General features: G+C 42.4%; 1 protein-coding gene across 4 annotated transcripts in view; it reads right to left on the bottom strand.

The window, feature by feature from the left end:
• Positions 1–26728, bottom strand: part of ARMH3 (armadillo like helical domain containing 3) — a 197961-nt gene that overhangs the window by 28393 nt on the left and 142840 nt on the right. For 2 of the 4 annotated variants that reach the window (XM_032179424.2, XM_058436068.1), the window contains exon 21: positions 18261–18339. In XM_032179424.2, the coding sequence (XP_032035315.1) occupies positions 18261–18339 (79 nt within the window). Of the gene's footprint in view, positions 1–6573; positions 6694–18260; positions 18340–26728 lie in introns of those variants that run through there. The other 2 variants (XM_032179415.2, XM_032179435.2) reach the window with 2 other exon arrangements.

Here is a 26728-nt window from a genome sequence, read left to right as displayed (position 1 = left end):
CATCTATAGAGTTAATGCAATTCTAATCAAAATCTCACCAGTCTTTTTGCAGAAACAAGCAAGCTAATTTTATACAGAAATGGAAAGGACCTAGAATATTCAAAAACATTAAAAAAAAAAAAACAAAATTAGAGGGTTAGCTGATTTCAAGATTTATTATAGACCTACAATAATCAAGACATGATAGACCATAAATTTAGACATATAGACCAATGGAACAGAACTGACGGTCCAGAAATAAACTGCACATACATGTTCAATTGATTTATTTTACAATGTGCCAAGGTACCTCAATGGAGAAAGAGTCGTCTTTTCAACAAATGGCAATATAACTGAATATTTGGCAGGGGGGAAAGAACATTTACCACACACCATAAAAAAGGTTAATTTGAAATGAATCACAGAACTAAATGTAAAAGCCAGAATTACAAAACTTACAGAAGAAAATACAACAAGGCCGGGTACAGTGGCTCACACTTGTAATCCCAGCACTATGGGAGGCCGAGGCGGGTGGAACACTTGAGGCCAGGAGTTCAAGACCAGCCTGGTCAACATGGTGAAACCCCGTTTCTACTAAATATACAAAAATTAGCTGGGTGTGGTGGTGCACGCTTGTAATCCCAGCTGCTCAGGAGGCTGAGGCACGAGAATCGCTTGAACCCGGAGGCAGAGGTTGCAGTGAGCCGAGAATGTGCCATTGCACTCCAGCCTGGGTGACAGAGCAAGACTCTGTCTCAAAAAAAAAAAAAAAAAAGAAAAAAAGAAAGTACAATGAACATTTTTGCAACCAGGAGTAGGCAGAGATTTATTAAATAAAACACAAAAGCATGACTCCTTTAAAAAGTAAATTAATCTTCATGAATATCTACTTAAGTTAAAATTGATCTTAAAAATATCTAGTCTTTGAAAGACATCACTGAGAATATGCAAAGAAAAAAGGCAAGCTACTGACTTGGAGAAAATATTTACTCTGTGTGTGTGTGTGTGTGTGTGTGTGTGTGTGTGTGTCAAACAACCTGCATCAAAAATATATAAAAACTCATAAATAATACAATTTAAGAAGAGAGGAACAACCAAATTTTAAAAATAGGTAAATGATCTGGACATTTCACAAAAGAAGACATATAATGGCCACATAAAAAGCTGCTCTAGCCAGGCACAATGGCTCATGCCTGTAATCCCAGCACTTTGGGAGGCCAAGGCGGGTGGATCACTTGAGGTGAGGAGTTCAAGACCAGCCTGACCAATATGGTGAAAACCCATCGCTACTAAAAATACAAAAATCAGCTGGGCATGGTGGCACGTGCCTGTGGTCCCAGCTAACTCGGGAGGCTGAAGCAGGAGAATCACTTGAACCTGCTCTAGTTATCATGCAAATTAAAACTAATAATATTAAAAAGTTGTAGTAAGTGGCTGGGCATGGTGGCTCATGCCTGTAATCCCAGCAAATGGGAGGCCAAGGCAGGTGGATCACCTGAGGTCAGGAGTTCGAGACCAGCCTGGCCAACATGGTGAAACTCCATCTCTACTAAAAATACAAAAATTAGCCGGGTGGGGTGGTAGGCGCCTGTAATCCCAGCCACTCGGAAGGCTGAGACAGGAGAATCGCTTGAACCCAGGAGGCAGAGGTTGCAGTGAGCCGAGATCACGCCACTGCACTCCAGCATGTGTAACATAGCAAGACTCCGTCTCAAAAAAGAAAAAAAAAAGCTGTAATAAGTATACTACATACCCAATGGCTAGAATTAAAGACTCGTAATTCCCAGTGTGGCAAGGACATGGTGTAGTTGGAACTTTTATATGTTTGTTGGTTGGAATAAGAAATGGTACAACCACTTTTGAAAACAGCATGGCAGGCCGGGCACAGTGGCTCACGCCTGTAATCCCAGCACTTTGGGAGGCTGAGGTGGGCGGATCATGAGGTAAGGAGTTCAAGACCAGCCTGACCAACATAGTGAAACTCTGTCTCTACTAAAAAAAAAAAAAAAAAAAAATTAGCTGGGCGTGGTAGTGTGCACCTGTAATCCCAGCTACTCAGGAGGCTGAGGCAGGAGAATCGCTTGAATCCAGGAGGCAGAGGTTGCAGCGAGCCGAAATTGTGCCACTGCACTCCAGCCTGGGGGACAGGGCAAGATTCTGTCAAAAAAAAACAAAACAAAACAAAAACAAAACAAAAAAAACCCAGCGTGGCAGTTTTTTTTTCTTTCAACATATTTATTGAGATATAGTTTATATATTATATAATTCATTCGCTTAAAGTGTACAATTCAATGGTTTTAGTATATTCACACAGTTATGCAACTATTACCATGATCTAAGTTTAAAACACTTTTGTCAACCTAAAAAAGAAATCCCATACTCATTAGCAGTCCCTCCCCACCCTGCTCCCCACCTGTAGCCCAAGCAACCACTAATCTACTTTCTGTCTCTATGGATTTTCTGGGCATTTCAAATAAAAGAAATCACACAATATGTGGTCTTTTGTGACTGTTTCTTTCACTTATCATAATGTTTTTGAGAGTCATCCATGTTGTAACATGTATCAGTACTTCCTTCTTTTTTTTATGGCTGAGTAATATTCCATGGTATGAATGAATCACACTTTGTTTATTCATTCAACTGCTGATGGACATTTAGGTTGTTTCTACTTTTTGGTCATCCTAAATAATGCTGCTATGAACATCTGTGTACAGATCTTTGGGTGGATACATATTTTCATTTCTCTTGAGTAAACACCCAAGGAGTGTCACAACGTGTATGAATCTCAGAAAGAAGACATAAAAGAGTACATATTGCATGAGTTTATTTATATAAAATTTTTAAAAAGACAGATCCCCTCTATAGTGAAAATAATCATATCAGCGGTTGTCTACGGCCCAGACTTGGGGTGAGGACTGACTGCAAAGAGGTATAAGAGAACATTTTTTGGGTGACGGAAATGTTCTACATCTTGATTGTGGTGGTGGTTACATAAACGTTTTTTATTATATGTTAATTATACCTCAATAAAGTTAAATTTAAAAGTCCAGCAAATCAGGACTAGTCAAAAAAAAATTTATGGCCATGGGCAGTAAGCTTGTGTCATTTTTGGTCTTAATATTCCATTCTGAGTTGGGACAAGAATGATTCAGACTGATACATCAGTAACTCTAAGCTAGGAGTCAGTATTTCAACAATGCTAATGAGTCCTCCCATTGTGCTCTTCCCCACCACCCCTGAACAACCCCACAATCCTCCCTGACAAATTAAATTGACTCCAGGTAGCAAACAACAGTGCCCGGAACTATTCTCAGCTGGGGACTAGCTACAGGAAGGTTTTTTAGTGGGTGTAATTACCTGGGCTTTCTAACAAACTCAATCATTTGCTAAGCTGAGGAACTTCTGGGGTCCTGCCATTACTAAGGACACCTAATGAGGATTCTGCTTTTGCCTTTTTTATGAAACTGAGGCAAGAATGAGAGATACTACATGATCATGGCTCTGCTTGTGGCAACTCACTCTGAATAGGGCCAACAGTTTATGGATCTGCAAAGAGACAATATATCAGTGGGGGTTCAAGGAGAACAGGGAAGTTTATCCGTCCTTCTTAGGCTTACAAAAGGTCAGGTGGGACTGCTATGAAGACTCCGTTCATATACATCAGCTGAGAGGTCTAAGGTGCGCACACAGGCAAAGGTCTAAAATGAAAGTAGTGATCCTGATACATATTCCATGAAGACCTCAAAGGCAGGTATGGTTTTTGGATTTTTGTAGCCCCTGGCTTGGCACAGAATACATACTTCTGTACTTCTGCATGGAAGAAAATAAATCTGGGGAACATTAAGCCAGGGCAACCCTTCTCTGCCTTACTGCACTAAAGATACTTAGAAGCTGAGAATTCTTAGACCAAAGCAGGTCCTTAGAGTTTCCTTTGGAGGCAAGAATTGGTTCTTTTTTTCCACAACACTTTAGTAGCCCAAAGTGACTGAAACAAAAAACAAAAAACAAAATAAATAGCCAAAAGCACAGGAACTAGAGTAGCGAACTGTAACAAAACCACAGACCTCATGGAGTGAGCATCCCTCTCTCCACTGGGTGCTTATAGGGACTTTCTATCCAAGAAAATCTGAATCTCTCTCCAGGGTACAAACACTCAATATAATTATTTGGAAACAATGATCCAAAAGGTAGACACAAATCTCTTAGACTACAGAAAGTTGTTCTGCCTTTTAAAAGGTAACTTCCCTGTATACAGCCACACTGTATATAACAGGCAGAAGGTTTCTCCCCCCTTTCTATTTTCATTTCCTAAACTTCAGGACCAAACCCAGTTTCAGACCCAATTTAAGCTGGCCAGTTCTCCCAGTCCATCCATGCCTTTCAAGCCTGCTACCAAAGAGCTCTACACTGCCCTCAAATTTATTGATCTGACAGGCTGACTCTGCCCTTCAGCAAGGTGAACCGGATAATGAACCTCACAGTGGGTGATTACTGAGAGCCCATCAGTTGGTTAAAAGAGTGGTGACATGACTTTAATTTCCCTGGGCAGTCACCCCCACCTCTCTGACTTTATTTGGTTGAAGCCCTAGACACCCCTTGTGAAGCTTTTTTCTTTTTTTCACTAATTACAGATCCAACACACACAGGTCCTTACCTTGCACAAGCAAGGCATCCAATCACACTAATGGGGCTGGGGAAACATGATACACAAATATCACATTAGAACTTCTCTTCTGGCTGGGTGCAGTGGTTCATGCCTGTAATCCCAACACTTTAGGAGGCCGAATCGGGCAGATCACAAGGTCAGGAGATTGAGACCATCCTGGCCAACATGGTGAAACCCCATGTCTACTAAAAATACAAAAAAATCAGCATGGTGGCACGCGCCTGTAGTCCCAGCTACTCGGGAGGCTGAGGCAGGAGAACTGCTTGAATCCGGGAGGCAGAGGTTGCAGTAAGCTGAGATAGCGCCACTGCACTCCAGCCTGGCGACAGAGCAAGACTCCATCTCAAAACAAAAACAAACAAACAAAAAACTTCTTTTCTATGGCTTGTTGCATGCAGGGCACTCTCCCTAGCTCCAACCAAGAGGCTGACATCTCTGTCCTCCCCACCTGAAATTTCTTTTCTTGGAAACACCACATCTAAGAAAGGGAGAGAGAAAACATTGTCTTTGTTCCTAACTCACTGGTAATTCAACATGGGATCTCTGTCTCTTTGCCAGACCTCATTTATTTATCCCTCCCAAACAGAATCTTTTAACAGAAATCCCATCTGTGGGCTATGCACAGCTTCCTTTCTAACTGGGTGGGTCATTTTGAAGATCACAACATCTTTTCAACAAGATCACCATAAAAAGTCAAAATGCTGTTATGGTACTTAGGAAAAACATTTCCAATCCACACAGTTCATAATAGAGATACAAGTTTGCATAATGACACATGTGGCCTCTGATGTTACCGTAGTGACAAACAATGTTCTTCCAAGCACATCTTAAAGAGTTTTGAGCCACTTCCTGAGGGAAGATGTTGCAGTGGAAACAAAAAGAACTTCCCCAAGATCTACTGGAAAAAAGGTGACTAAAAAACAAACTGAAGTGGAAATTCCTACCTGAACAGTCTCATCTAGTAACCAGGATAAAGGATAATTCTTGGGTTAAATCAAGAAAGCAAGGACTGCTGTCTCCAGTAATCTCTTCAAAAGCTGACTACTGGCCAGGTGCAGTGGCTCACACCTGTAATCCTGGCATTTGGATAGGCTGAGGTGGGAGGATCACTTGAGCCCAGGAGTACAAGACCAACCAGGGCAACATAAGGAGACCTGGTCTCTACAAAAAATTTTAAAAGTTAGCAAGGTGTGGTGGCACACACCTGTAGTCCCAGCTACTCAGCTGGGACTGGCAACACAGTGAGACCCCATCTCTACCAAAAAAAAAAAAAAATAGCCAGACGTGGTAGCACATGCCTGTAGTCCCAGCTACTCGAGAGGCTGAGGCAGGAGGACTGCTTGAGTCCAGGAGCTCGAGGTTGCAGTGAGCTATTCAGGAGGTGGAGGTAGTAGGATCACTGGAGCCCAGGAGATTAAGGCTGCAGTGAGCCATGATCATACCACTGCAGTCCAACCTGGGATACAGAGTGAAATCCTGTCTCAAAAAAAAATTTTTTTAGGCTGGGCGTGGTGGCTAACGCCTGTAATCCCAACATTTTGGGAGGCCGAGGCAGGCAGATCACGAGGTCAGGAGTCTGAGACCAGCCTGACCAACATGGTGAAACCCCGTCTCTACTAAAAATACAAAAATTAGCCAGGCGTGATGGTGTGTGCCTGTAATCCCAGCTACTCAGGAAGCTGAGGCAGGAGAATTGCTTGAACCCGGGAGGTGGAGGTTGCAGTGAGCCGTGATTGTGCCACTGCACTCCAGCCTGGGCGACAGAGTGAGACTGTCTTAAAAAGAAAAAAAAATTTTTTTTTTAAAGCTGACAATTACTAGAATTCCTACTGCCTCCATCACTGTTCCTTCTATGCACTGCCAGTGAAGCTTCACAGTTGCCTGAGAAAGCCCAGAAGTTTATATGACAGTCATTTGAAAATTCATACCTAATTGGAGAAAATGTTGACAGTGATAGAGATGAATAATACGCTGAGCTCTTCTCTGCCAGTGACCTCTGCATTCATCCAGCTTGGCTGTGGGACATTCATTTTTAGTCTTTTTTTTTTCTATAAACAAAATGGAATCACTATTTTAAAAACAATTAAAATTCAGTGTGCTGGCTGGGCGCGGTGGCTCACACCTATAATCCCAGCACATTGTGAGGCCAAGGCAGATGGATCATCTGAGGTCAGGAGTTCGAGACTAGCCTGGCCAACATGGCGAAACCCTGTCTCTACTAAAAATACAAAAAACTAGCCAGGTGTGGTAAGTGCGCCTGTAATCCCAACTACTCGGGAGGCTAAGGCAGGAGAATTGCCAGAATCCAGGAGGAGGAGGTTGCAGTGAGCAGAGATCACGCCACTGCCCTCTAGCCTGGGTGACAGAGAGGACTCTGTTTCAAAAATAAATAAAAAATAAATAAAAATTCTGTGTGCTACCTTTTAGATCTTGAACGGTATATTATCTACTAAAATAAGTAAGTAAAAATATTTTAGGTAGGGCATCGTGGCTCACGTCTGTATTCCCAGTGCTTTGGGGGGCCAAAGCAGAAGAATTGCTTGAGGCCAAAAGTTTGAGACCAGCCTAGCCTGGGCAACATAGTAAGACCCCATCTCTATCAAAAAAAAAAAAAAAAACAGCCAGACATGGTAGCACATGCCTGTAGTCCCAGCTACTCGAGAGGCTGAGGCAGGAGGACTGCTTGAGTCCAGGAGCTCGAGGTTGCAGTCAGCTAGAATCAGGTCACTGCACTCCAGCCTGGGTGACTGAGAGAAACTGCATCTCTTAAAAAAAACAAACAAAAAAAGAAAAAGAAAAAAAAAAGGTGGCTGGGTATGGTAGCTCATGCCTGTAATCCCAGCATTTTGAGAGGCTGAGGCAGGAGGATTGCTTGAGCCCAGGAGTTGGAGCCTGCAGTGAGCTATAATTGTGTCACTGCACTCCAGCCTGCGCAACAGAACAAGACCTTGTCTCTAAAAATTAAAAAAAAAAAAAAAAAATTAAGTCTTCAAGTCCCTTTAGTGTGTAGAAGAAGCTTTATTTCTCATAGGGACCTTTCTGAGACACTTGATTGGAATAAAGAGTCTCTTTTCTCATTTATAAAGTTATCATACTGTGCCAGGATCTTTACTTACACATTTCTGCCTGACTGGCAGGCACAGTCCCCAGACCCCTCGTCAGTGCTTTTTGTCCTCAACTGAATGGGCCCTTCCCAGTCTAAGACCTTCCCCCATCCCCGGGGAATAAGCCATTATCTTCACTCTCCTTCCATCTTTCTCCACTTTCCTGTACTTTTTCCTTCAGAATATCTGACACACTTAGGTTGTCACATATGCCCCAGCCTGATAAAACTGAAAAAGCTCAGGCTTTGGAGTCAGACAGACCTAGGTTCACTCTATGGCTTTACCACTAATAGCTGTGTGACCCTGAACAAATTACTTAGTTTCCTTAGTGTACTCATCTATAAAATGATAAGTACATCTACCCCAAATAATTTACATAGGAATTTTTTTTTTTTTTTAAGTTTCACTCTTGTCGCCCAGACTGGAGTGCAATGGCATGATCTTGGCTCACTGCAACCTCTGCCTCCTGGGTTCAAGAGATTCTCCTGTCTCAGCCTCCCGCATAGCTGGGATTACAGGCACCCACCACCACACCTTGCTAATTTTTTTGTATTTTTAATAGAGACGGGGTTTCACCATGTTGGCCAGGCTGGTCTCAAATTCCTGGCCTCAGTTGATCCGCCCACCTCGGCCTCCAAAAGTGCTGGGATTACAGACATGAACCACTATGCCCGACCTATGACATAAGAATTAAGTAAATAACCCATATAAAAGTGTGCAGCTCAAAAACTACCAGTTGTTCCTTTCCTTTTATCTATTTGCACATACTTTAAATCTGAAACACTTTCTCTCCTATCTAGGGCCTCTGGCAGTGCAGCTTATCTCCTGGTCCAGCGAAGACAGTGGTCATCCTAACAGCACATCATTGTTCTGCTGACCCTCTCATGTGGGCTTTCTCAAGATGCCCTATATAACATAAAGATGATTACTGAGGATAAGCAGCTTGTAAAACCCCACCTCATCCCCACTTCTGACGTGTCTTTCTGGCAGTAGTGAATCCAGTGAACAACTCATATCAAACATTTTTCTGCAAACAGGTCAGCTGAAATGCCAGAATCTAAAGAAAGGCAACAAAGAAGGTGGGGTTGGATGGCCAGTGCTGGTGTCACATGCTCACACTCGAGAATTCGCAAAGCAACCATCATTCATGGCTACAGGGAGGCAGTGAAAGACTACAATACAGGTTGTTGTAGAAAAACACGATGCCAAGCACAGAAAACTGAGTTATGGCTGTCGTGGGAGTCTTACATCTCAGCTCTTCAGCACATGTCTCTGCCAAGGCTGCCTTGTGTGATGGTTCGGGTCCTGTTCTAAGATGAGAAAACACCACAGGAATTCTCAGAGTGGGCTGCTTAGAGAGGCCTCAATTACCCTATTTGAGATCCAAAGCTTCCCTGGGGAAAACTTTTACTTAGGTGGCTCCCATGGGGAAAGTGGGTCACATTCACCTCCTGCTCAGAAAACTCCCCCACACAGCTTTACAGCCCCCTTCTTTCAGTCTTCCTCAACAACCTGTGGTGTGCTGGAGATGGCTCATACAGAGGCTTGGCTTGTGAGAGTTGATTGTTAAATTTCAAAAATGGTGAGAGCCAGCTGGCTTCACATTAGTAGCCACGGTGGGAGCATTCACACTGAACACTACAAATCAGCCCCCCTCCCACCACTCACAGCTCCACAATCCCCGGCCCCCCAGCAATTGTTAAACATTTACTAGTAGGCCAAGGACCAACGACTCTCAAGCTGAAGTATCAGGCTCCATTTTCCTCATAAGTCTTTGTGTTCTCTGGCCCTTTCCCCAAGATCTTTCTGTTCTTCTCCTGGATGTTCTCATGTAATGGATGCCACCCAGGGCCCCTAACAATGTTGTTCCCCACAAACTGGGGTTCTCCTCTTATGAGTGCTTCAATCCTTTCTGGGAAAATAAAGCTAGGCATCATTTGTATTTCTAAAGAGTCAGCAGTTATTTATAATGACTCTTAGGATCAGAAGAAAACAAAAATGGTTTAGCAAGATTACCAGTAGATGGAAATAAGAAAATACTTAGCAGCTTCTAACATAACCTTCACTCATTCAGATATAAAGCATATTTTTCCTTAATTTTATTTAACCTACTCCCACAAATGAATAACCTGTTTTGTCACAATACTTTTGAAGATATGTCTTATACAACATTATACAGATCTCCTCTGAATCCAAAATCCAAAGCCCTAGTTAGAGTGGAGACTTAAACTTAGGAACCTGGTTACACCATCCTACGGCCCTGTGACATATGGGGGTACCAGCAGAACACCTTTCTGCTCTTCGCAGAAAATTTCTAAATTTATATGTACAGAGATTTTTAGCAAGCTGCTGGGTCACTTGGTTGAAAAGAACACCAACTTCGAGATTAGTGTGCCCACTCTTAAAAACTGAAAGCAGGCTGGTGGTTACCAGGGCAGCTGAGGGTTGGGGGGAAGTTGTTCAATTCTGCAAGATGAAAAAGTTCTAGAGATCCGTGGCACAACAATGGACATATTGTTAAGTGTACTATACCATACACTTAACATGATTAAAATGGTAAGTAGTGACAGGTGTGGGGTTTTTTTTAACCGCAATTTTTAAAAAAAGACAGATTTACCCAATAGGCCTCATCATATGTCTAGCATTGAGGCTGGCTCATACCAGGCCCCTAATAAATGCTTGTGAATTGAACCAAAGGCAGTACACTTAGGACAGGGATGAGAGGCAGTGCAACAGGGTTTATGGAGGCTGTGATTAAATGACTGACTTATATTTTAAGTCATCCAGCCTCTGGGTGTTCTGTGACCCAAAGACATGACTTGCTAGAACTATTTTCTATTCTTTCTGTCCTTTTCAGATCCTGGTTTTGAGTACACTTAACAATTTATGCCTCTTCATTTTATCCAATCCCTACCCTTCCTCTTTCAAGGCCAAACTCAATTCTTTTCTCCTCCGTATGGCCTTTTCTGACCACTTTTCTGATCGTCTGCAGAGATCTTTCCCTAACAGAATAGATCCACTGGTAAGCTAACAATAACAAGTTGCCTTAAACCATCTCTTGCACTATTCCATCCTCTGATAGCAAAAGCCCTTTTGTATCCCTCAAATGCCTAGCACACTCAGAGGCAAAGAGCAGGCACTAAACACCAAGATACTGATAGCTGAATGAAGGTTGAAGAAAGCAAGAACGAGCCAATAATTTACTTGCTTTCCAGTGGGATATTTCAAAGGCATAAAATTGGTCAGGAATGTGACTGAAAGCTTAAGAAATAAGGTGTTCAGAGGTTTTGCTTTGAACCCTAAGTTGCCACTATGTTTGCTAGATATTCAGGGCTCTAGAAAATCTTCTGCAAAGGTCTGCTATGAAGCCCTCTCTTGCCTATAAGGAAATTAGAGCAGATATAAATCACCATGTCATAGCATTTGTAAACCAACTCAAACGGTGAATAGCCTAAAAGGAGCTCAAGATCCTCAATGAGCATTTTCAAAGGTATGATGGCTTTGGAGCAAAGAAAAGTATGAGGTACTTTACCCCCCAACCCAACACTGAGACAGAGTCTTGCTCTGTCGCCCAGGCTGGAGTGCAGTGGCATGATCTTGGCTCACTGCGATCTCCGCCTCTCGGGTTCAAGCAATTCTCCTGCCTCAGCCTCCTGAGTAGCTGAGATTACAAGCACATGCCACCAAGCCCGGCTAATTTTTGTATTTTTAGTACAGACAGGGTTTCAACACGTTGGCCAGCTGGTCTCGAACTCCTGACCTCGTGATCTGCCCGCCTTGCCCACCCAAAGTGCTGAGATTACAGGCATGAGCCACCACACCCAGCCTAAGTATGAGGTACTTTTGAAAGTAGCTAAGCTAGTGATTCTTAAAATATTGTAAAAGGGAAGTCAAAGACCAGTTGAGGATCTTAGGAAAGATGAACCCTTTTCAATAATAATAATTTAAAAAAGGACATACGCATATTTTCACACACAATTTCAAGGTGTGTACTAACTCCCTAAAGCCTATTTATTCTTGGACCTTAGGTTAAGCACCACCTGTGAATTAATATCATTCCAAGAAACCTCATGGCAGACCTCTAGCACATACGTGGATGCATTTCTAATATGATGCAGTTGATAATATCAAAATCTTTTTCCTAGTTTGAAAAGTAGGAATAGGGCTGGGTGCAGTGGCTCACACCTATAATACCAGCACTTTGAGAGGACAAGATGGGAGGATCACTTTAGGCCAAGAGTGTGAGACCAGCCTGGGCAACACATTGAGACTCCTCTCTCCACAAAACTGAAAAAAATTTAGCGGGGCATGGTAGCGTGCTCCTGTAGTCTTAGCTACTCAGGAGGCCAAGGCAGGAGGATCGCTTGAACCTAGGAGTTTGAGGTTACAGTAAGCAATGATCGCTCCATGCACTCCAGCCTGGGTGACAGAGCAAGACCTTGTCTCTAAAAAAAAATAATAAAATAAAAGTAAGAATAGAGGAGAGGGAGTATCTAAGAGTGTCAGATAGGACGGGGTAGGCAGAAGAACCTCCCTGGAGAGCTCTTCCATTTCAGCATACTTCTGTGAAGGTAGTAGCATTGCTTCATCAAGACAGGATATCCTCAAAGCATCCAAACCCAAGTATTTAAGTTTCTCTTAAATACCTGCCATCTACATTTATTTAGTACAGACAAAATGGTCATGAGGTTTATCTATGCAACACAAGTTGTATGACAACTATCCTCCCTGGGGAATGAAAATCAGAGTGCAGCCTGGTGCTCATGCCTATAATCCCAGCACTTTGGGAGGCAAAGGTGGGTGGATTGCCTGAGCCCAGGAGTTTGAGACTAGCCTGGAAAACATAGTGAGACTCCATCTCTACAAAAAATTTAAAAAATTAGCCAGGCATGGTGGCATGCGCTTGTGGTCCTAGTTATTCAGCAGGATAAGATAGAAGGATCACTTGAACCCAGGAGGTCGAGGCTGTAGTAAGTTATGATCATGCCACTGCACTCCAGTCTGGGCAACAGAGTGAGATCACACACACACACACACACACACACACACACACACACACGCACATACACACACACACACACACCCGCCAAGCAAACAAAAAGAAAATTAGGGTGCAGGCCACTAGCGAGGGACAAGCTGAAGACCAGAATTTCGGAAGGCTTACAAGGGTGACTGATGTGCTCAGGTTGCATTATTTGTGGTCCTCTTTAAAAGAGAAGAGAGCTAGAGGAGATGAACACAACTGGAAGCAGAGAGAAAGTAGCCTTAGGAATGGAAAGAATCAAAGTAGACTCAAAGTTCCTAATGTCAGAAACCACTTAAGCTGGTATGCATTCTAAATCTTCCAGTCTGACCCCTTAGTTTCATCTTTTTGGGAATCCTTATTCCTTGATGATCAATTTTCCTGGACATATCAAATGATTCTACCAGGTAGGGATGCATGCTTACTAAAAAGCCACACTGGAGAGAGAAAGGAACTAAATCTCAGTTGAGGGGCGGGGGCAAGGGGCCTGAAGGACAATTTTGAAAGGTGTCCTAGAAACAAGCCAAATCCAGTAAGGAATAAACTATGAGTAGTTTCATAGCTCTTAGAAAAGCAAGTTGTATCTTCTCCATAATCTTTATTCATAAAGATATGTTAAATACAAAAAGAGGTCAAAATGCCCTTACCTAATGCCATATATAAAAATTAACTCAAAATGGATTAAATATCTAAACATAAGAGCTAAAACTAAACTCTTAGAAGAAAACAAAGGGGAAAAGCTTCATAACATTAGATTTGGCAATAACTTCTTGGACTTCTTGGATTTGACACCAAAAGCACAGGCAACAACAACAACAACAAAAAACAAAACAAAACAAACAAAAAAAAACAGGCAAATTGGACTTCACCAAAGTTTTTAAAAGTCTTATGCAGAAAGGACACTAACAATAGAGTAAAAAGACAAACCACAGAATGGAGTAGAGTATTTGCAGATATCTAATGAGGAATGAACATCCAGAATATATAAAGAATTCCTAACAGTAAACAACAACAACAAAAATTCCCCAATTAAAAAATGTGCAAAGGACTTGAAAAGACATTTCTCCAGAGATGATCTACAAATGGCTAATATGTATATGAAGAGATGCTCAATACATCATTAGGTAAATGCAAATCAAAACTACAATGAGATACCACGTCATACCCATTAGGATGGCTATTAAAAAAAAAACAACAGAAAACAAATGTTGGCAAGGATGTGGAGAAACTGGGATGTAAAATGGTACAGCCAATCTGAGAAACAGTCTGGCAGTTCCTCAAAATGTTAAACATAGAATTATCCTGTGATCCAGCAATTCTACTTCTGAGTATATACACAAAAGAATTGAAAGCAGGGACTCCAACACATAGTTGTAATACGCCAATGTTCAAAAGCAACATTATTCATAATAGCTGAAAGGTGGAGATAACCCAAATGTCCACCAATGGATGAATAAACAGAATGTATATACATGCAATGGAATATTATGCAGCCTTAAAAAGGAACAAAATTGTGGCACATGGTACAATATGGATGAATCTTGAATACATGATGCTAAGTGAAATAACCTAGTCACAAAAGTCCAAATACTGTATGATTCCATTAAAGTACCTAGAATAGTCAAATTCATAGAGACACAGTAGAAGAGTGGTTGTCAGGGGCTCAGCGTAGGGGAAATGGGGAGTAACTGTTTAATGGATATAGAGTTTCAGTATGGAATGATAAAAAATCCCTGGAGAGAAGGAGAGCAGAGATGGTTGCACAACAATGTGAATGTATTTAATGCCACTGAACTGTACACTTAAAAAGGGTTAAAATGGGCTGGGCACAGTGGCTCATGCCTGTAATCCCAGCACTTTGGGAGCCCAAGGTGGGTGGATCACCTGAGGTCAGGAGTTCGAGACCAGGCTGGCCAACATGGTGAAACCCCATCTTTACTAAAAAATACAAAAAATTAGCTGAGCGTGGTGGTGGGCGCCTATAATCCCAGCTACTAGGGAGGCTGACACAGGAGAATTGAATGAACCCGAGAGGGGAGGCTGACACAGGAGAATTGATTGAACCCGAGAGGCAGAGGTTGCAGTGAGCCAAGATCGCGCCATTGCACTCCAGCCTGGGCAACAAGGGCAAGACTCCGTCTCAAAAAAAAAAAGGGGGGGTTAAAATGGTAAATTTTATGTTATGTATATTCTACCACATATAAAAAAAAAGAGGTAAAAATGAACAAGCTTCACAATTAACCCCAGACAAATATAGCACCTGCATATACACCTAAAAATGCATACAGTTTATTACATTAAAAAAATGTATGACCAGGCTGAGTGCAGTGGCTCATGCCTGTAATGTCAGCACTTTGGGAGGCTAACGCAGGTGGCTCATTTGAGGTCAGGAGTTCGAGACCAACCTGGCAAACATGGCGAAACCCTACTTAAAAAAAAACGAAAATCAGCCGGGCATGGTGGCATGCACCTCTAATCCCAGCTACCTGGGAGGCTGAGGCAGGAGAATCGCTTGAACCCAGGGGACAGAGGCTGCAGTGAGCTAAGATCGTGCCACTGTACTCCAGCCTGGGTGACAGAGTGAGACTCCGTCTCAAAAACAAATGAACAAAAAAGAACGATCCTTCAGTCACATTGAGGGTATTAACTGATTAAAAAGTTTATCATGAATGATGAAGCCAATGACAATTAACAGAAAAATGTCATTTACCTTCTGGATGTCTGAAAAGAAACCCCAATGTGAAAGGCTGGGCTTTGTTTAATATGCAATAATGGATTTACAAGTATCACCTTGAAATGCCTCAAACAGAGGCTGGAATGTGTCTAGGGGTTGTCAGAATTCAAGAATTCACAAATCTCTTTGACAGAAAAAAACGGCAGGCTGGGCAGGCAGACATAGCAAAGAACCCTGTCTTCTCTGCTAACTTACTAAATGCTACAAATTCCATTTAACACCTACCCATGGTCTTTAGGTTTTATTTTAGGAGTACTTTAGAATCTACTGAGGATTAAGTTCTTGACTTTTTTCTCTACTCAGTCTGCTGCTAACAACTGCAGGGCCCTACTGCAATCCATAAAACTAGCTCTTTGAGAGGCCATGAATACTGTTAACATTAAGTGACATTCACATTAATGCTCCTAAGTGAAGGGAGAGAAGTGCTCCAACACATGCTGGAGATTAACAAGGCAGTCAAATACCTCTAATCTGATAGTGCTGAGAATAAACCAAGTGTACTGTAATGCTGTCATTTAGCACCCTTCAAAGTCAGTTAGAGAAGAGAAGCAACAACTATTTTGAGGGTGGCTCTCAAGAAGGTCCCAGAATAGTATCACCCTCCTCCAAACCCCCAAGTGAAAAGGACTGTTAAAAGAGGTAATGAGTACACAAAGACTCCATGAGAACAATGACTAAGATTATTCACCACTGATCCCCATTTACCTTAGCACCACAACTTATATTATAGAAGGTATACAATAATAATGATAATTATTATTATTACTATTATTTTGAGACAGGGTCTCACTGTCACCCAGGCTGGAGTGCAGTGGCATGATCACAGCTTACTGCAGCCTCAACCTCCCTGGGTTCACCTCAGCTCCTACCTCAGCCTCCCAAGTTGCTGGGACTACAAGTGCGCACCACCACGTCTGGCTAATTTTTCTTTCTCTCTCTTTCTTTTTTTTTTTTTTGTAGAGACAGCTTCACCATGTGGTACAGGGTGGTCTTGAATTCCTGGGCTCAAGCAATCTGCTCACCTCAGCCTCCCAAAGTGCTGGGATTACAGGTGTGACCCACTGCACCCAGCAGGTATACAATTATATACTGACCAAGTAAATCAATCTTGCTATCCTTTCCCCTTTCTCCTATGAAATCCCTCTCCACTGAAATCGCTTCATCTCTGGCTTGTGCACTCTTTTTGAGAGGCACTTTCATCATTTCATTTAACTTTGAAAGAAGTTGGAGGAGGCTGAGGACACGTGCTTGCTAATCATCCTTTCACAGATTGCCTTGTGTGCCAGAAAGGATTTTTATTATTGGTCTGTGGCAGCTACTGCTGGAGAAAGATTTCAGCTTGACCTTCCCAAACTGCTGGGGGATGAATACTGCACGTGGCTGACACAGCAAATGTCTCTTCCTTTTTTTTTTTTTTTTTAAAAAAAACCTTTTAGACTAACCAGAGCTCACTGTGGTAGGAAAGTCACCCCTTCTCTTACTGCATAAAACTCAAGATGTTGAATTATTTTGCATAAAAATGATATAGTAAAATTAGTGTGAACCAGTCCAACAAGAAAATGGTAGCATCACAAAGCACCTCACAGACAGCACAGCATCAAAGAACAGGATTCAGGATAGCTCCACAGGCAGAGAGGAAAAAAGGAAATGAAGGCCATTTATAAAAGCAGTTTTAAATGTGAGGATGGATTCTCACAGCTGGCCTCACAAAAGAGAACAAATATGTCAAAGGGAACAACTGACAGACTAATAGAGTCCTATCCATCTGGCTGAGAAAAGAGCCACTGGTGGGAATACTGAGAAGCTTGTCTATTAGGAAAAAAGCTTGCTTGGTGCTTCACTGGGAGAACTGAATAGCTTTGAGGAACACTGAAACACATGGTCAAATCATAGCTGGCTGGCTGGCTCTGCCAGCAAGAAGCTCAAACAAGGGTTACAAAGATGCACTGGCAAAAAAGGAAGAACAGGGCACATGTGGTCTTCCTACCAACTTGGAGTCTATACCCTCGCCCCTCCAATTTGGGAGTAGGGTGAAAAGGAAAGGGAACCATATGAATAGGATGCCTTATTTTGTGCTTTTAAGAAAAGGACTCAAGAGTCTCATTTTGACACATCAAGTTCAATCCCATGCCACGCTAACGCCTCATCTGTACTTTTATATAATGCAGAGCTGAGTGCAGGCGCTCTGGGAGAAGGGGAAATCAGGCCAGATTTAAGGAAAACAAAGACACAAGGCTATCTGCATCTCTAACTCAGTCCACACCACAGAAAAACCTCCTCAAAAATAATTGCTCAAGGCAAAGAGAACTCAATTACTAAGGAAAATCTGTCCCAATGAGGGCTCATGTTTTAACGAGCCAAATAGCTTCAAATTAAGCTGAACTCAGGGTTTTTCTAATTGGCAGTTACATCCATTTCTAAGTTCTCATTTCTTATTTTCAAAAATCAAAATGACTCTCTGCCTAAGATTTTAAAAAAAGAAATGCCCTATCACACTCTAAAACAATAATTCACCAGATTTTCACCTACATATCTTCTATATAATTAACAAACCCTTCAGATGGCACAAAGACAGACAGCATCACTCTGTATTAAAAGTACCATCAACCAACCCCACACTAATTCCTCTCAGCAGCCTGGCCCTGGTCACCACCACAAAAGCTCAGTCACAGAATCCCCCTGCCATCAGAGAGAAGGCAACTAACTGCTTGATCCTAGCCACCAACTAGGTCATCTGGGGAAATAGTGGCTTACCTGCTCCTCTGACAGTTGGGATATGTGATTCACAGCAGCGTAGGACTCAATTTTGGGGTTAAAGTGGTTGATGATGGCTCTGAAACAAAGAATTCATATTAATATGGTGCCAGATGGAAGAGGGGGATACATCTGTTAAAAAATAAGGATCAAGTACCCTCTGGTTTAGAGTACTAGAGCATGGGACTGATTGTGACTGAGTAACTATCCTCTTATTGAACATGAGGTAGTCACAAATGGGGGTGAACTGATAACTCTGAAGTGGGAAGGATTTACTATTAGACAGAAAATAGAATCAAGCATCTCTGCTCTGCAAATGAACTAACGGAAAAAACCCAAGGCCAAACAAAAATATTGAGTCCTTCAGATGAGAAAGGGAACCCAGAGGGCTGTCCACTAGGGGGCCCTGGTGCTTCAATCAGCAAGAAAAGCTGTCTTCTCTGACTTGGGAGAACAGGGCACTCAGTAAAGCTGGGCCAACAACATACAGGCTAAATAGAAGCAATCTTCATACTTGTTAGTAAATAGTTTCAAACCAAAATTTTACATCCGGCCATTCAACCCAAAAGCTGAGTGTCATTTTAAAACACTCCCTTCTCCATCACTTGGTCACATCCAAAATTACCTAGTCTTATCAAATCTACCTCTTAAAAAATCTCTGAAATCTGAAATAAATTTCCCTGAAACCAATGCCTTGGTATAGGTCTTTGTCATTTCTTGCCTGGTGTAGCAAAAAGAACACAGGTTTTAGATCAGGGTTTTACATGAGTCCATATGAATATAAATGATTCATAGAGAAGAGACATCTCTTTTTTTCATATATATATATTTTAGACAGGGTGTCACTCTGTCACCAAGTCTGGAATGCAGTGGCATGATCATGGCTCACTGCATCCTTAACCTCCCAGGCTCAAGCGATCCTCCCACCTAAGCCTCCCTAGTAGCTGGGACTACAGGCATGTGCCACCATGCCCGGCTAATTATTTTTGTATTTTGTTGGTAGAGACAGGGTTTTGCCATGTCACCCAGGCTCAAGCCTGGGCTCAAGCAATCCACAGGTCTCCGCCTCCCAAAGTGCTGGGATTACAGACATGAGCCACAGCGGCTGGCCAACAAATCTTTCTTATAGAACAATTTCAAATAATATATGTAGATACTTCTCCCTATAGGAAATGAAGTTTATTTCTCATCCTGAGGGTGGGCTAGATTTAGTGATTTATTGCCAAAGACTAGAGTAGCAAATGGGAAACACAGTAACTTGATAGCAAAGAAGCCTGGTAAACACTACCTTAACCAAATGATGAAGCTGTACATTGCCAGTGATATCATGTAGATATCATGTAACCCTTGGTATGATCTGATGAGAAGGGCACTTAATATCTCAATCTAATCACAAGAAAAATATCAGACAGGGGACATTCTACAGGATACCTGACTGGAACTTTTTTTTTTTTTTTTTTGAGACAGGGTCTCACTTTGTCATCCAGGCTGGAGTGCAGTGGCACAAACATGGCTCACTACAGCCTCCATCTCCTTGGCTCAAGCAATCCTCCCACTTCAGCCTCCCAAGTAGCTGGGACTACAGGCATGTGCCACCATGTCTGGCTAATTTTTGTATTTTTTGTAGAGATGGGGTTTTGCCAGATTGCCCAGGCTGGTCTCAAACTCCTGAGCTCAGGCAGTCCTCCCTCCTCACCTCCTAAAATGCTGGGATTACAGGCATGAGCCATTGCTCCTGGCCCTGACTGGTAGTTTCTTTCTTTCTTTCTTTCTTTTTTTGAGATGGAGTTTTGCTCTTGTTGCCCAGGCTGGAGTGCAATGGTGCGATCTCAGCTCACTGCAACCTCCACCTTCTGGGTTCAAGCAATTCTTCCGCCTCAGCTTCCCAAGAAGCTGGGATTACAGGCTCCCGCCACCATGCCCAGCTAATTTTGTATTTTTAACAGAGATGGGGTTTCACCACATTGGCCAGGCTGTTCTCAAACTCCTGATCTTTCAGGTGATCCATTCACCTTGGCCTCCCAAAGTATTGGGATTACACGTGTGAGCCACCGTGCCCAGCCAGTACTTTCTTAAGACTCTAAAAGTCATGAAAAACAAGAGTTGAGAAATTGTCACAAATCACTAGGGAGATATGACAATTAAACGCATATCCTGGAATGGACCCTGGTACAGCAAGAGGACATTAATGGAAAAACTGGTAAAATCTAATCAAAATATGGAATTTAGTTAATAATAATGCCAGTTACTTAGTGTTGATACATGTACCTTGGTGACATAAAATGAGGGAAACTAGGCTGAGGGTATCCAGGAACTCTGTGGATTATCTTTTTACTTTCTCTGTAAATCTAAAATTATTCCAAAACAGAAAGTTTATTAAAATGGGTGGTGTGTGCTAGGCGTGGTGGCTCATGCATGTAATTCCAGCACTTTGAGAGGCCAAGGTGAGCAGATCACTTGAGCCCAGGAGTTCAAGATCAGCCTGGGTAACATGGTGAAACCCTGTCTCTACAAAAAATACAGAAAAATTTAGCCAGGCGTGGTGGCACACACTTGTGGTCCCAGCTACTTGGGAGGCTGAGGTGGGAGGATCACTTAAGCCTGGGAGGCAGAGGTTTCAGTGAGCCAAGATTGTGCCACTGCACTCCAGCCTGGGTGACATAATGAAACCCTGTCTCCCCCGCAAAAAACCCCACCCAAAATCAACAACAACAACAAAATGGGTGCGTGGGCTGGGTGCAGTGGCTCACAACTATAATCCCAGCACTTTGGGAGGCTAAGGTGGGAGGATTACTTGAACCCAGGAGTTCAAGACCAGCCTGGGCAACATGGTGAGACCTTGTCTCTACAAAATAAAAAATAATAATAATAATAATAAGCCAGGGCCAGGTATGGTGGCATTTATTTGCCTGTAGTCTCAGCTACTTGGAAGGCTGAAGTGGGAGGATCACTTGAGCCCAGGGGAATGAGGCTGCAGTGAGTGGCGTTTGTGCTACCACGCTCCAGCCTGGGCAATATAACGAGACCTTCTCTCAAAAATAAAAAATAAAACGTGTGCACGTGTGTATGTGTGTTTGTGTGTGTGTATGTATGCGCTAGCATAACAAATCACTATTTTCTTTTATAGCTTCTTGATAGTAAAGAATTATAGAACCATTTAATCTAATTCAGGTAATAAAAGTATAAACCAAAAACTTAAAAAAAAAATACCAATCCCAGCACTTATCACAATACTTGGGAATAGTTTATTGCAGCCATATAAGAAATGTTTGTTGAAAGAGGGCTAAATCTTAGAGGGTACATTTATAAAATTTATATAACATAATATATAACATTTATAGTACATATAATAAAAACTTGGAAAAGCAATGCCAAACATCTAACCCAATGCCTGGTACACAGCTTGTGCTCAATAAATATTCAATAAGTGAATAAACCAAATATGACAGACATGAGTCAGGAGCAAGAAAAGAGTTCTGACAACTTATTTTTCCAGAAACTACTGAGAGAGCTGGAGATCATATCTGCAAGTTAAGGCTGAGGTTTGCTCTAAATCCAAAGTAGGAAAGAATTTTGTGACCAAGTGGGGGTCAAATATTTTTCTCAATCAGAGAGCAAGGCTCAAGGATGTTGGCAGAGATGACCACAGCCCATAAGCAGAAAGGAAAAACAGGACCCTAAACCCAATGAGAAGGTAAGCGAAGCAAGTTTAGAGGAGAACTGATAATCCCACTGATCCTAGCAGCAGCACTAATTTCAAGTTCACTTAGGGTGGAGTCTGAGTCACAGGGTTTAGCATCCAGGACCAACACGATTGAAGGAAAGGAGCTTCAGTAGTCAAATCAATCTACCACTAGACCACAGGTATCTTCGGAAAAAGATTTTGCACTCTGTAAATGCATCTACATTTTATGCTTTTTTAGGTTTTGTTTTTTGTTTTTTTAAATCAGGCTTTCCTTACATTTCTTAGGAAATTTTTTTTTTTTTGAAAAATTCCTGTCTCAACTGAACTAGAGGTTTTGTTCTTGTTTATCTCTCTGGGTGGAATGTTAGCAGCCACCAGGGCAACCCAGGGGAGCTAGTGAGGTTGGAACAGTGAAATAATCCCTGGGAATGGAATTGCTGGAGATGTAATTCTCTTTCCTTTCTACCTGAGTAGTTATTTCACAAGGAAACAAAGCAAGGACATAAGAAAGGAAAGAAGAGAGAGGAAGAAGAGAGGGAAGGAGAAAAGGAAAGAGGAAAGAAAGGGCAGAGGGGCTGGGAGGCAGGGAGGGAGTGAGGGAGAGAAAGGAAAACCTAGAAGGCATTACCTTCAAAATGTACACTTGTTTCCTTCCCTTCTCACCATTACACTTATCAGGTGTCAGCTGGCTCTATGGGTGACCTGTTCTTCATATTGCAGGACATACATGCTGATATTGTTTGGGCAAACTTATCCTGAGGGTATTTACCACTCTGGGAATATATATTTGGAAAGAAGATAAAATTATCTTCCAACCTGCCCTGTGACAATCTCATCTCAGAACTTCAGATCTAAGCAGGTGATTAAGGTCTCCCACCAGGCGGGTTGAGAAACTGTTTAGAAACCTGAGGAAGGTGGGACAGTCTAGATTCAGTTAGTAGTCTCTAACTCAGTACCCACAAAGGCAGTATATGTGTCGGCCTTATGGTTTTTTTTTTGCTCTTTCTTTGGGACTGTTATCTGCAAAATCTGAGTCTAACCTAATGTCCTGGGGATGCCAGGTGGAGGGTATTCGGCCTAAGCAGTAAGAAAAATAGTCTAACACTGGATCTTCTCTCCCCAGGCTCTTAAGAAAGGAATTCCAGACAGGGCTTGGAGGCTTCCCATTAAAGTTCTTAGTACTTTGTACTATTGAAATGGAAATATGTCCTGCTATGGCACAGAAATGACAGAAGACTGGAACCATGCTAAGCCAGACCAAGCTGAGTGACACACCTTTGCAGTAACTGAATTACATCACTTCTCCTTCCCCAGGAAGTCTGACGGCTACTGGGCTCACCTGTGTTGTGATTCCACAGCATCTCACCTGGCCAAGGCGCTAGATGAGGACTCATGCTTGACTAGCTCTTGGAGGGAGACAAGATGAGGCACCAGGTTTATAGATGAAGGAGGAATCTCTCCATTTTCTTTAGGCTTTCCTTCTCACTGATAGCACCTCCAAAAGGATTTACTACCATCTTTTCTGAACCTTTGGGGAGGGGGTTTCTGGGAGATTCTAACAGTACTTCTCTCTCACTTTTAATGGTCAAAACCCGACAGCTACTTAGGGGGCTGAAGCAGGAGAATCAGTTGAACCCAGGGGCCAGAGGTTGCAGTGAGCCAGAATCATGCCACTTCACTCCAGCCTGGGCAAAAGAGTGAAACTCTGCCAAAAAAAAAAAAAAAAGGCACCAGAGAGCTCTCTTGCTATCTGTCACATGACACAGTGAGAAGGCTGCCATCTCATAAGCCAGGAAGACAGCTCTCACCAGAAACTGACCCTGCTAGACCTTGATGTGGGACTTCTAGCCTCCAGAACTGTGAGAAAATACAGGAAGGTATGAGTGGACAATGAATGAGAAAACATAGCCATTATGAAAAGATTAAGGTTTCCCTTTGACAAAGGTGGCAAGGCAATTAAATAGGGAAAAATTGTCTTTTCAACAAATGGTACTGGGACAAGTAGTTATCCACATGCAAAAGAATGAAATTAGATCCCTTCCTTATACCATACATAAAACAACTCGAAATGGATCACAGATCTAAATGTAAGGTCTAAAAACGATAAAATTCTTTTTTTTTTTTTTTTTTTTTTTTGAGAGGGAGTCTCGCTCTGTCGCCCAGGCTGGAGTGCAGTGGTGCAATCTCAGATCACTGCAAGCTCCGCCTCCCATGTTCATGCCATTCTCCTACCTCAGCCTCCCGAGTAGCTGGGACTACCGGTGCCCACCACCACGTCCAGCTAATTTTTTGTATTTTTAGTAGAGATGGGGTTTCACCGTGCTAGCTAGGATGGTCTCGATCTCCTGACCTCGTGATCCGCCTGCCTCGGCCTCCCAAAGTGCTGGGATTACAGGTGTGAGCCACTGCGCCCAGCCCTTAAAAACTGTAAAATTCTTAAAAGTAAATCTTCATGACTTGAGGTCAGGCAGTGATTTCTTAGATAAAACACCAAAAGCACAAATGACAAAAGAAAAAGTGGATCAATCTGAAGTTTAAACTGTGCTGCAAACAATGCCATCAAGAAAGTGAAAGGACAATCCACAGAATAAGAGAAAATATTTGCAAATTTTGTCTGATAAGAAACTTGTATCAGAATATATAAAAGACTCTTATAATTCAACAATAAATTACACACAATACAATTTTTAAAAGAACAAATTATTTGAATAGACAAGAAAAGATACTCAATATCATTAGTCATTAGGGAAATCCAAATCAAAACCACAATGAGATACCACTTCAAACCCATCAGGATAGTGGTAAAAAGAGAATAGCAAGGCTGGGCACAGTGGCTCATGCCTGCAATCCCAGGAGTTCGAGACAAGTCTGGGCAACATGGGGAGACCCCCATCTCTACAAAATTACAAAAAAAAATTAGCTGGGTGTGGTGGCACGCATTGGTAGTCCCAGCTACTTGGGAGGCCAAGGTGGGCAGATCGCTTGATCCTAGGAGGCCGAGGCTGCAGTGAGCTAAGGTGGAGCCACTGCGCTCCAGCCTAGGTGAGAGTGCAGACCCTGTCTCAAAAACAAACAAAACAATAACAAGTGTTGGCAAGGATGTGGAGAAGAACTCTCATACATTGCTGGTGGGAGTGTAAAATGGTACAGCTACTTCAATTTATAGGAAAGGTCCAGAATAGGCAAATTTGTAGAGGCAGAAAATAGATTTATGGTTGCTTAGGACTACAAGGAGGGTTAGGGAAGAATAGGGAGTGACTGCTATTGGGTATAAGGTTTCTTTCAGGGGGAACACAATATTCTAAAGTTAGATTGTGATGATGGTTGCACAAACCTATGATTATACCAGAAAACATGAACTGTATACTTTAAATGGATGAACTGTATCATATATAAATGATTATGGCCTCCTTGGCCCCAGCAGTTTTTGAGCAAGCTGCTTTTTCCAACCAGTTCCACACAGAATTCACGTGGTGATTCCCAGGGTGATTCACTCACCAAGAAAACTTTTCTAAGGCTGGGCGCGGTGGCTCACGCCTGTAATCCCAGCACTTTGGGAGGCCGAGGCGGGTGGATCACGAGGTCAGGAGATCGAGACCATCCTGGCTAGCACGGTGAAACCCCATCTCTACTAAAAATACAAAAAATTAGCCGGGTGCGGTGGAGGGCGCCTGTAGTCCCAGTTACTCGGGAGGCTGAGGCAGGAGAATGGCGTGAACCTGGGAGGCGGAGCTTGCAGTGAGCGGAGATTGTGCCACTGCACTCCAGCCTGGGCAACAGAGCGAGACTCCGTCTCAAAAAAAAAAAAAAGAAAACTTTTCTAAAGCTTGCATATGTTAGCAATGCTGATGGCAGTAGGAAAAGGAGCTTACTGGGCCATGGACTGTCCTATAAATTACAGAAGCTGGACTTTCAGGAGCTTCTGGAGAGAGAGGGCTCTGTGGTGCAATACCACAAAAGGTGGCAGAGATGGCGAGTGAGACTGGTGCTGAAGGGCACATGCTCAGGAAGGACTGACCCTACCTGGAGGTGAGAAGAGTCCAACTCATGGTAATATGTATGATATACTTAAATCAAAAGTTCTGCATGTGGCAAAGGATGTCAACTTTTGGCTGTTGGAATAGGATATTGAGGGGGGTGGCAGAGTTGGTGGATGAGAAGAAAGTTTCTCTTATTCTCAACATCCTTTACCAATTTTTTTTTCCAGCAATAGTTGGAGTTGCCCACATTATTCAAGGAAACAGAATTGAGAAGAGGATTTAAAGAAATATAGGTAGTAATAAGGCCCAAGGAAGGGTAAATGAGTTCTACCCACAGACAGAACTTAGTGGGAAAAGAGAATATAATTTCTAACCAAACCTCTATCTTTTCTGAAACTTGAACTAAAAGCTCCAAGACGGCAGGTACCAAATTTATTTTGCTCACCAATATTTTGTCCAGTTTCACTGTAAGTAGCTTTTGCTTCTGGAGATCCAGAATCACTAGCTATCCTCCCAAAGTATGAAAATAAAAATTAAAATGTTTTATCCTAATCCCAGGAAAAAAGGTGGCTCAGACATGAACAGCTGTCCTCCCAAAGAAGGAGCAAAAGTTGACACTGATGACAATAAAGCTTCTCTTCCTCTTAAGTCATATCAAGAGGCTAGAGGAAAGCTTTCTGGCATTTCTTCTTTAAGTAATCTAATACCTTCTAAAAGTAAGCCTAGGTTTTGTTTGTGTGTTTGAGGGTGGGGAGGATGAGGTGAGGTGTGGGGGAGTGTGTTTTATTCTGACACTGGGCCTC

This window comes from Hylobates moloch, unplaced genomic scaffold (genome assembly GCF_009828535.3).
Source record: "Hylobates moloch isolate HMO894 unplaced genomic scaffold, HMol_V3 SCAFFOLD_3, whole genome shotgun sequence".
In the NCBI taxonomy this organism is placed as follows: Eukaryota; Metazoa; Chordata; class Mammalia; order Primates; family Hylobatidae; genus Hylobates; species Hylobates moloch.
This window is presented reverse-complemented; position numbering and strand designations above follow the sequence as displayed.